This window comes from Lycorma delicatula, chromosome 6 (assembly GCF_047948215.1).
Source record: "Lycorma delicatula isolate Av1 chromosome 6, ASM4794821v1, whole genome shotgun sequence".
In the NCBI taxonomy this organism is placed as follows: Eukaryota; Metazoa; Arthropoda; class Insecta; order Hemiptera; family Fulgoridae; genus Lycorma; species Lycorma delicatula.
Genome location: NC_134460.1, coordinates 2,298,331 through 2,310,489, shown reverse-complemented (window position 1 = coordinate 2,310,489; position 12,159 = coordinate 2,298,331). Strand labels below are relative to the sequence as shown.

General features: G+C 31.8%; 1 protein-coding gene across 1 annotated transcript in view; it reads left to right on the top strand.

Annotated features, from left to right (window-relative positions):
- Positions 1-11,119, top strand: part of LOC142327123 (serine/threonine-protein phosphatase alpha-3 isoform-like) — a 233,024-nt gene extending 221,905 nt beyond the window's left edge. Inside the window, exons 7-8 of the mRNA XM_075370002.1 lie at positions 4,476-4,733; positions 7,163-11,119. Coding sequence (XP_075226117.1) covers positions 4,476-4,733; positions 7,163-7,195 — 291 coding nt within the window. The 3' untranslated portion in view covers positions 7,196-11,119. The remainder of the gene's footprint in view (positions 1-4,475; positions 4,734-7,162) is intronic.
- The last annotated feature ends 1,040 nt before the right edge of the window (positions 11,120-12,159 follow it).

Sequence of the window (12,159 nt, the reverse complement as noted above, 5' to 3'; positions counted from 1 at the left end):
AGTTCATATCATATCACAATCAGTTAACATCAATGAGATATAACATTTCAACAAAATGAATAGCATAGTAAAATGGATGCTTAAAAAACAACAAAAAAATCAAGTCAAGGAACCTTCCTCAAATTTTATAAAGTAATATCAGTCCCAGGTTGTTTATTTGGGAGCAAGATATGCTGATCTCATCTGCTCAGATAATTTAGAGTGCAGAGATGAAGTTTTTGAGATCTCTTAAAGGATATACAAAGATAAACACAAGGTTTTTGGGTAGAATTAGATATTTTTTTCTAAAAGCTAAAATATTTTAAACAATTATGACTCTATCCAATTGGAAAAATTAATGAATATAAATTGAGTGAGAAGAGCAATCTGGAGTAACTGAAGAAGAGATGATAAAGGATCAGTGTATGGCATAACAGGCAATCTGCCATATACTTATAAAAAATAAGAAATCACAAAGGTTATCAATTCCAAATTCAAGTAATAACATTTCATTTAAATCCTTATAATCCATTATTGATAATTATATCCCATTATTGATAGTCATTGCAAGTGCTATCCAGTGTTCAATGCAGGTTTGGTGGTCGTGACCACACTTTAATATAATGTGCCAACTTACCAGACATTTCTAAATACTCTGTTTCCAGGTGCTTCGGAAGGTGACGCAGAGGTCGGCGTTAGGGCAAGGCTATGCCCTTCCCTGGCGTACAGGCTGTGGATCCTGTTGATATAGACCGAGTGGTTTTTCGAATGACACTGAAAAAGGCACCAACAGTCTGAAAAGACTGACCAACTTGACCCAGATATATTTAACCATCTGCTGCCTGTCATAAGAGAGCTGCTTGGCAGGCTGTTCTCTGGATGCCTAAGTTGGGGTTGGTTCCCGACTTGTTGGAAAGTGGCTTTGGTGAAGGTGCTCTTAAAGCCAGGAAAGGATCCTAGTGAGGTCGGCAGTTATTGACCCATCAACCTCTTGCCAGTATTCGGCAAGTTGCCTGAAAGGCTGGTTATGGAACAGCTCTGGGAAAGCATTGAGGTGAAGTGTTTTCTAAATCGAAGCTAGTGTGGATGCCAGTTTAAGGATGCGCACCTAGTTGTGAAAAAATCTGTTACCAGGAGAAGCCCGCAGAGCTCCGTTCTTGGTCCCCTGATGTGGAACCTGGTATTTGACGGATTTTTGGAATTGACGTTTCCAGAAGGGGTCACAGCCCAGGCTTTTGCCAATGACTGTCTCCTTTTAGTTCGAGGTAATTTACAACCACAGCTAGAAGACCAGGCACAGGCGGCCTTGTCAACCGCAGAGGGCTGGATGGACATTGAAAATTTAAAGATTTCTTTGCCCACGATTAAGTTTATGCTTCTCAAGGGTGCAGACAAATTATCGTAAAGTCATAACCCCCATATTAAATATAAAGGCTGTGTAATCAGCCAAGTTAGAGTTCGTAAGTACCAAGGTGTTTTGTTTGATGTAAAGTTGCTGTTCAGTAAGTAAGTAAGTAGTACTTACATTAGGCAAGTAGTGGCCGATGTCGTCTCAGTGATCCACAAACTTAGGAGGATTGCTCGAAAAGATTATGGGTTGTTGGGCTGTCAAATGTACAAGGTGTACCAAGGTGGTCTTTAAAAGCATGATCTCATACGTGGCACCCATTTGGACATGTAGGTTGGATGTGACTAGACCACTTGTTCAAAATTTAAGGAGTGCCCAGCGCAGAGACTTAATTTTATGCACTGGTGTTTTTAAAACAACCTCCTATGAGGCTACCACTGTATTGGGAAAGGCTCTCCCAATTGATTTAGTGGTGAAGGTTTGAGCAGCTATATGGAGATTGGAAAGAGGCTGGGAAACAGAGGTATTTAGGATGCGGTTTTGAGGCGGACCAGTACTGTGATCACAATACACTGGATCTAGATTTTGTTCAGTTGCCCATCTCCTACCTGCAAAGAGGCTGCAGAACCTCGCGATGGAAGTATGGCAGCTGGAATGTTTATACAGCATCCCCCCAGATGCTGTATAAACTTACACAAGGATCTGGGGGGAGTCTCGAGCTTGTTTTTAAGGGCAACAGGTACCCAGGTGCTCACCAACTATGTTAATTTAAACCAATATCTGTTTCAATTCTGCCTGGCAGTTCCACGGTCCACCCTGGAACTTAAGAGGTCAAGGAGAAAATTGGGCACTCTTAAGCAGCAAGTCAATGTGGCGAGAGCCGCATTGTTGGACCGTGTGGGAGTTCCTTGATACGGTTGCTTTGTTCAACCAACATCAGTAGTTTACCTATGGAAAAAGACTCCTACCACACTGCTGTATGTAGCTAACCTAGAGGTACAGGGTCATTCACGGTAACCGGATGTTTTTGAAGTGGGTTATACTCGGGCGTTCGTGGTGGGAGGGGCACGTGTCTGGTGTCTGACGTTTCCTTTGTTCATAGCATTTACATTTTAGGCGTTGAGATGGAGCCGTGGACGACAGACCAACGCCTGTACGCGTATGACAGTTTTGTGCGAAATGAGGAATCCGTAACTGCTGTTCAGCGAGATTTCCGCTGTCAGTTTAATATCCATCGTAATGCAAGTGTCCCTTCTTGTAACACAATATTGCGATGGGTAAACAACCTTCGAACAAGTGGTTCAATATTGAAGAAAAAACCACCGGGTCCCCGACGAACTGCTAGCACTCCGGAGAACATCGAACGAGTAAGGGAAGCGATTATCAGAAGCCCACCCCGCTCTATCCAGAGGCATTCAGCAGCGCTTCAAATGAGCACAAGTACGGTAAAACGAATTCTGCATACAGACCTGCATTTCTATCCTTACAACATAGCCGTCGTGCATCAGTTAAACGAGCAAGATTTCACGCAGCGATTACAATTTTGTCGACAAATGCTTACTGTTTTTGAAGAAAATGAAAATTTGTTATTGTTAATGAGTGACGAAGCCCATTTTTATCTGAATGGCTTCGTCAACAAACAGAATTGCCGGTATTGGGCAGAAAGAAACCCACATTAGCTTCACGAGAGACCACTTCATAGCCCAAAGGTGACTCTCTGGTGTGCAATAGGAAAGGTCGGTGTTATTGGACCATATTTTTTTAAAGAAAATGACGCTGCCGTAACTGTAACAGCTGATCGTTACATTGCGATGTTGAATACGTTTTTCATCCCGAGTTACGAAACCGGGGAATACATTTTCAAAATGTGTTATTCCAGCAGGATGGAGCTACAGCGCACACAGCGAGGGCAACGACGGCTGTTCTCCGTAACTTGTTTCCGGGATGGATCGTTTCCAGATTCGGCGACATTCCTTGGCCCCCTCGGTCTCCCGACTTGAGTAGTTGTGATTTTTTTCTGTGGGGGTTAAAGAAATTGCGTGTGTACGGCAATAAACCGCGTACATTGGAGGACCTAAAGATCGCAATTCGTCATCACATCACCCAGATTGATGTAGACATGCTGCAAAGAATTGAGGCCAGTTACCGTGAAAGGCTACAACAATGTATTGCCCAAAATGGACATCACTTGCCGGACATTTTTTCGGTCATGAGTAAGTAACAAATGCTTTGATTTAACAAGTATTTCAGTACCAATAACACTTTTTTAAAGTAAATATTCAATTTTTTATGATTATTTTAAAAACATCCGGTTCCCGTGAATGACCCTTTATATATGGCTGACTACCAACCAATTAAGGCTCCAAGCACTTTAATATGGTGGACAGGTACTTCCTGGCATTCAGCGACCTAGGTGTGGCAGCAAATTGCTGTCTAGATAAAATAAATTTTTATTTATGGATGTCATATATATTTTTAGTAGTTGACAGGGTGTGCCTGCCCATTTTAGTATGACAAGTGAGCAGATGGGGCATGTAAGCCAGTGGTGTATGGCACCACAGTTAGTCTGCTCATGCTGTTAGGTAAGCTCTAGGAGCTATTTAGGATACTAGTCGCTAAACTGTTTGAGGCTCAGTTGCCATTTGTGTCACACACATTCGGTCGTATGCTTTAGGGAGACTGAATGGGGTGGTGGCAAGAGAAATGCCAAGCAAACCAAATCCCATTGTTGATTACGTGTCAGCTTGTTCAAAAAAATCAATTTCTTCAGATAACATATTTATACAATTTCTAGCTCCAGCAAGAACTTTATTGGTGTTATTATATGAAGTAGTTGTTTTTCCTTTGAGCTAACCGTTGTTTCTAGTTTTTACTCCATTAAAATGAGAATTATATATTTTACAGTAATAAATTTACTCATTTTTTAATTTAAATGCGATTTGACTAAAATATAATTCTTTGCATCTGAAGGATACCTTAAGTTTTGAATTAATTTCATTTTCATTCTAACAATGGCTGAGGATAGAAAAAATAATCGTAAGAACAGACTGCTCTTTTACAGGAGATTGGTTTTTTAAACAACTTGTCTTTCTCAGGAATAAGATATCAATAAATTGATAGTTTATTAATCTATATATTTTTGTTTCAGGGAGTTATCGGTTGGGGACATAATGACAGAGGCGTAAGTTACGTTTTTGGGGGTGATGTCGTTAGAAGCTTCCTACGAAGACACGACTGCTCTTTGATTGTTAGAGCACATCAAGTTGTTGAAGATGGTTACCAATTTTTTTCAAGACGCAGTCTTCTAACTCTTTTTTCAGCACCAAATTATTGTGGTGAATTTGATAATGCTGGTGCAATCATGTCTGTTTCTGAAGATCTCACATGCTGTTTTAGCATTCTGCCAGTAAGAATTATTTTTAAAATGAATCTTTTTCTAATAAGTTATCAGTCACAAAGGCTAGTTTAATCTTTTCTAAAATTGCTATCAAGTATTACATAAAACCTTGATCATTGGTAAGAAACTCTGAAGTCAAAGTTATAAGGTTTTTAGATATTTGGCCAATCAAAGCAAAATATGGTACTATAATATAATGCAGTAGATGGATAAATGAGTATCAAAAATTAATGTAGGTGGCAGCTGTTGGTATAGAACAAAGTAATTTTTTTACAGCTTGTTAAATGTGACTTATTTTTAATATTATATTAATGCACAGCATTAATATAATATTTTATCCATAATTTGGCAAAATTATCATTTAAAAAAAAAAAAATTTAATAATATATTCTTAAACCGATTGCATAAATTAGACCCAATTACATTTACCCATTGTGAGTATAAGAAATGGAGTTTTTGTGTATAAAAAAATTCCATGCTTAACTGAGATTCAAACCCAGAATATTTTAGATGAAAAACAGAAATACTACCTTCTACCACAGAAGCCAACACTTTTAAAAAATAAAATATATATCTCTCCATATTCAAATACTTCTGGTAATTTCCAGCAATGTGGTCTTGATGCATATTCTTTGAATTTCATTTTTTCTTTTTCTTTTTTTTAATAAGGAAGCAGGCTTTAAAAGAAATCCTATCTGCTTTCATTAGTAAAAAATCTAAAATTATCAACATCTAATGAGAAACTATCAACAATAGTTTCTAAATACTATAATAAACTATCAATAGTTTCTAGTACTACAGTACTAGTTTAAGAAAAATACATAAAATGCAATTCTGTAACCGGTTTTATACAAACAGTTCAGCTCAGTAATTCACTTTGTTGAGTTTCGTTTATTATTCTATTATTAACAATATTGCGTAGACTCACATAAATTTAAGCAAAGTGTGCAACAGACATACTGCAATTTAATGTATAAAAGATATATTACATGTAACTAAAAGTACTTTGGGATGGTCCAGTACACCAATTAATATTTTACTATGAGAGATATTTGATAAGTCCTTGCAAATTCAAGAGAGGGGGCTCATAGCAAATTGACGAAATCATTCTTAATTTTCTGTATTTCTGTTTGAAGCAGACACCAAGATTCAGGTAGATAATTCAAAATTCTGTTGTTGGAATTGACCGACTATAGTAATTAGTTAAAAATGGACAAAAGAAATTTCTGTATAATGTTCAGTAATTATTTTATGAAAAGCAAAAACTGCACAAGGAACTAAAGCCAGGTCGGATAACTGTTATGGTGAGTCAGCTGCATAGATTAGAACAATTACAAGTAGTTTGGTTATTTTTTGGAGTGACCATATGTGCACAAATAACTCTGGATGTTCTGGACACCTGTTGAGGATAAAATGCAGAGAATATTGAAAAAATCAATGATAAAATGACGGAAGATAGAAAACTGAAAGTATGTGAGATTGCCAAGATAAAAGGCATTTTAAGGGAATGGGCCCATCATCCATCATAGTTTATATGAATATTTAAATGTGCAAAGGCTGTCCACAAGATCGGTATGCCATGTTTACTCACAATTGATTAAAAGTATGAACAAGTAAACATATTTGCTCTATTTCATAATGGTTGATGAAACCTGGATGCATCCCTATTGACCTGAAATTAAGGAAGTCAAATAGTTGGGAAATTTGCTAAAAAGAAAGTAAAAACTGTTCCATCAGCAGGAAAGATAGTGGCTACTGTCTTTTGGGACACTTGTAACATAATCTTCATTGACTTACTCTGGAGAAGAATAACAGAATAACTTGGAAATCATCTTTGCCAGATCGACTAAATTAGGAAATAAAGAAAAAACATTTTTTTCATCAAGACAATGCCTCAGATCACTTTTTTGCAATTGTCATCAAAATTGTTGGAATTATACTACAAAATTTTTCTATATCCTCTTACATGCCAGATTTAGCACCTTCAGATTATTGTCAGGTTTCAATCTGAAGAAATGGTTCGCTGGAAAGAAATTTATGTGAAATGATAGAGTTATTGCCGAAACATTTTTCTATTTTGAAAATTTGATAAATCATATTGTAGGGGTAGGATTAAAAAACGTGTGCACTGTTAGACTAAGTTTATAGATTTGAAAGGATATTACTTTAAGAAATAAGAAAATTTTTTCCTGAAAAATTGTGTCTTCTTTATTTATGCAAGGACTTATCAAATACCATTTGTACGTTTTATCTGTATGACAGTCTAAACTAAAATTTATAATTAAAACGTTTTTATTAAGTTATTTTAAAAAATGTTTTTTATTATGCTTGTTATCATCTTTCAGTATAGTTAGATATTATACCAACAACATTGTATTTTTACAGTTGAAGTTTTTTTATGATATTTATGTCTAATTTTCATGAATTTAATGTTTCAGCCTGAAAAGAAAAAAGCAGTAAAATTTAAATGAAGGTACAATAGAAGAGAATGAAAACCAGTGTTTAAAGAAATGAATATTATTGTATGGTGAATTTTATTATTTTAAAGATAGTATCTTTTTCACTAAATTTTATTATAAAATTATTTTTATTTTTATAACTATAAGCTTTTATAAAATAATGCATTTATAATTTATATCTCTCATTTTAATGTAACACTTATGAAAAAACAGTATTGTTATAAAGAATAATACGAATTAACTCCAGTCACCATCTTGTAATATTTTTAGCTGCTTATGTGTAGAAATAAGTAAAAATAATAAGTCGTATTGAAGTATGTTCAGATAATTAATATAAAGTAACTATTAATAATAAAACTACATTAATTTAAAGATAAATTTTAATGAAACAATATGAGTTATAGTTTAAGATATGAAATTTTTTAAGAAATGTTGAATTTTAATTGGTGAAATATTAAATTTTATAATCAAATATAATTCAATGAGAGTTTGAAAGATTTTAAATGGATAAAAAGCTTTTAATTGAGCAATTTTTTTGACAAATATTTATATAATTCATTCAAGATCTTCTAATGTCACTCATATAGAATGATTCCTTGGATACAGTTTTATGTGTATATATTAACTTGTTTAAATTCAAATTTAGGCCATACAAAAACTATCTGCTCATCTTTCATTGGAAATCAAATTTCTTTAATACATTAATTGGTATCTCTTTTTACTAGCCGAGATATATAATTGTAAGTTTTGCACAAGCATATTTATACACACAAATAGAATAGTTATTTGTAACTGAATAGTAAGCTAAAATAATGGTTCTACTAATAATTTTCTTGAGATATATGAACAAATTCAGTTCAGATACAGTTATAAATAACTATTTATTAATTGTTAAATTCACCTAAATTTAGGTATATTACTGTTTATGAGTTATTTTAAAACCACACAAGCTGTCTCTTTTACAATTAAAATCTAAATTTCATCACTAATCTCATTATTGAGGTTTTATTAAATTTTTATGCCTTAATAGAAAAGATTCTTGTAAATTGCAATTACAGATGATGTATTGTTATAAAGAATAATACGAATTAACTCCAGTCACAATCTTGTAATATTTTTCTAATTTGTGATAGTTTTGTAATTTCTAATTTGTGAGAAAAATATTTCTCACGATAAATAAATACTGTTTTGGGTAACAAGGTAAATTAATTGCATTGGAGCAGCAATTAAAAGATGGAGAAAAAAATTCCAAGAGGATTGTTCAAAAACCAAGAGGTTTTCTATATGTTCAAGAGGAACGTTCATATAGAAAATTTATATTTAACTAAACACCACCAATCAATGGGTTGTATTATACAGATCACAGTACATGATTGACATGTATTCTAAAATAAGCTTTATTACAATCCCATAATTTGTTTACATTTAATATAAACAAATTAGAACACATAAGTAAAGAGTTTACACTTGCTGAAGTTGAAGTACAAGAGGCACCACCCAGAATTGCAATCATCTGTTAATGTTAGTTTATATAAAAATCTCAATGAAAAGGAAAACATTAAATTTTCATTTTTCTAAGTAAGTTTGGTATGGACTATTCTTGAAAATATCATTATTAGGAGTGATTAGTAACTCATCATCAGGCTGCCTATAACCATTACAGTTATGACACCTAACATACATACAATCAATTAAAAATAATAACAGTCAAAAACAACTAAAATGAATTTACAAATGAACATTTCAGACAACAACAATAACTTCTTTTAAAACAAGAGCAGGATTTATTAGTTTATATATTTTCTTAATTTGACCACTCTGTATGATTCGAAATGGTCTCATGAAGTAGTGATATTGTAATTTAATACAAATAATTGTAACTTGATTTGTAAATCAGAATGTATTAAACATGTCAGGTAGGAATATGATTATATATATATATATTATGACATAATGTATGTCATAAGGTAAAAAATTAATTTTGTAGTAGGATCAACTCTGTTCCTCAGAGATTTTTTAGAAATTTTCACAATTTATCGATTTACTATTATGAGTTTATTAAATAAATTTTTAATTTTTTTTCTATTGTCATGTACCTAATGTCAAAGACATGTGTAGAGTGTGATTTCATTACTTATGAAAATTACAAATGTTCAGTTCTGCAAAAATAATATTCACATATTTTAATTAATATATTTAAAATATATATTAGTTCTTTTATTTAGCGTTTTGTAATTATTTCAAACAATTTAAAGTATTTCCAATGATTCAGTTTAAATGTATTTAAAAATTACTAATTTGTAAACATAATTCATCGGGTATAACAATGATGTACAGAAAGTTTTTTTTATTATCAATTAAGCTAGGCTTAAAGCTACTGACTCAACAGTGTCTTTTTCTGTGCCGTTGAATTTACTTTTTTCAGAGCTTGTCGCATAAGCAGTTTATTTCCATTGTCACAATGAGTGTCCTCAACCAGTCATTTGCTAAGCATATTTTTCCTTCTGCACTTGGTACTTCTAATTCATTATAGGACCAAGATCTTAGTGCAGGCAGAAACCTTTAGATTAGACTATCTCTGATATGTATGTTGGAATTTTTTTGTTGTTAGTCACCCATGATTTGTCTGATAGGAATTAAGATGCTCATCAGCTAACCGGCTACACATATTAATTTTTAAAAGTCAATTGTAATAATTATACACTGTGCATGATATGTTTCAAGCAAGTTTGATTTTCATGGTTGAAAAATGGCATCTTACACCAACCACCTCATTTACGTTAAATTTTTATAAATTCAATATCATTTACATGATCTAGAAGAATCATTTGATACTTATCTTTTTTTAAATTTGTACAACCAATCTAGTGTTATAGGTACATACATAACAACATCACCCAGATCAAATACCCTCTCTTCTGATAAGATCATGGAATAAAACACGTATTGTATTAATCAATAATTTCATCATTAATGTTATTCACAAAAGAATTTTAGAAATACAAAAAATTAATAAATTCTGGTTGAAAAAATTATAGCAAGAATATATAAGTTTAGCATAGCCTTACAAAGTATTTAGGCCATTTATCACAGTATATGTAGACAATTAATAAAACCTCAAAGATCAATGGTTAAATAATTTTTTTTTTGTTTTTTGTATTAAAAGTATATTTTTCATTTTACTTAAAAGACTGGATTTCAAACTTTTTGGCTTTTATATTATATGCATTTTCCCACCACTTTTCATCAAGCATAATTGATGAATAATTTTATGTGCAATATATATAAAGAAATTCAATATTTTTACTTACTCGTCATAAAAATGAATTAGATCATGTAATGAAGATACTTGATAAATAAATTCCAAAAAGAAATTAAGTATATTAAATAAAGAATCAAGAATTTAGTTATCAATATAGCAGCTATTTTAAACGTGTAAGAATTCATTAAATTTGATAAATAATTTCTTTAGCCATCAGTAAGCAGTAATCATTTTTTTTAGTGTAGTATTGCCCTTATTTGGTCGGTTTTTAAAAATGTTCTACATATTGTAAGATACAATTAAGAGACATTCCAATGATAAATTTCAGATTTGAAAATTTAATTAATTTATTATATAATATATTTTCTGTTTTATATTGCGAGATACAACAACCTGACTTCAAAACATGTACCTCACTGTTGCTGCAATATAATTACTGTGAAATAAGTTTTTATTTTAAATTAAACTTTTGCCATCTTTTTTATGGACATATATCTCTTTTAATTAAATGTAAATAATACATGTAAGAAATAATGAATGTACTGTACTGTTAATTTGTATTTAATTTTTGTAGGCATTTCTAATAAACAGTTGTGCCTTAGTTTTAATGTTTTGTTAATATATTTTACTTTATATAATTCAACATTGTTATGAAATAAAATTATTAGAAAAGAAGTTAATAATTTTTTTTTTAATTCCAGTTTCATTCTCTACAACTGAAAAACACTCTGATATATAAAATTAACTTTAAAAGAATTAAACAGATTTAAAAAATCTGAATTAATAACTAAAAAAGTAATACTTACAGATGCTTTTTGATTTTAGAAGTGTAAAATTTTTAATTTTACAAACTCTTGATCACTAAAAAAGCTGATGCTAAAAAAATATCAGCATTTTTTGTAGTACAACTTTTCTATGGTTTCTTTCTTTAAATATAGATAAGGATACAAACTGCTGCCAATAAAAAACTAGCCATTTGCAAGAAACAATTATCTTAGTAAAAATTAAAATATGAGTGGAGAAAAGTGATCAAAATTACCACTGAGCAATTAAATTTATGCTTTTAAGGTATGAAATATTATACTTAAAATTGAAATTTTATACTTTAATTCTTATACATAATTTTCTTAAATGTCATAATGACATGCAAGTCTGCATCACTGAACTATAAAAACTCAATTTGAAGCAATGATGACAATAGAAAAAGGAAGAATGTCTTTATGCAGAAAACACAATGGTATCATCAGACTCTTCTTATACCAAATAAAACAAAAAAAACTATTAGAATTTAACAGTACAGAAAGAATAAACAAAACAGAATAAATATACGTGCAAACTACATAACAGAATACATACTACGCATACTACATACTGGTGTAAAAACTTTCTACATTCTATTAAGTAAGAATGGAGTTAAGTCTGAAAATAATACAAATAATTTGATGCCATTTGGATGAAGATACTAAATACTTTAAGCAAATTCTAAAACCAAGAGCAAAAAAAGGATTTCATTCAGAATTTTCTCTGCTGTTTTCAATGGAAGTTAAACAGGGCCTTTGAAAAATATCTAAACACCTATATAAACATGATTAGACTTGAGAGATAGTATTCCATGCACTGTGAGAAAACTTTTCTACAAAGGTTGGTAATTCTGTGTTGTGTGCAGTTTGCTTCCACAAGCCAGTTAAACTGATGACCTTGAAATGAGAAAGTG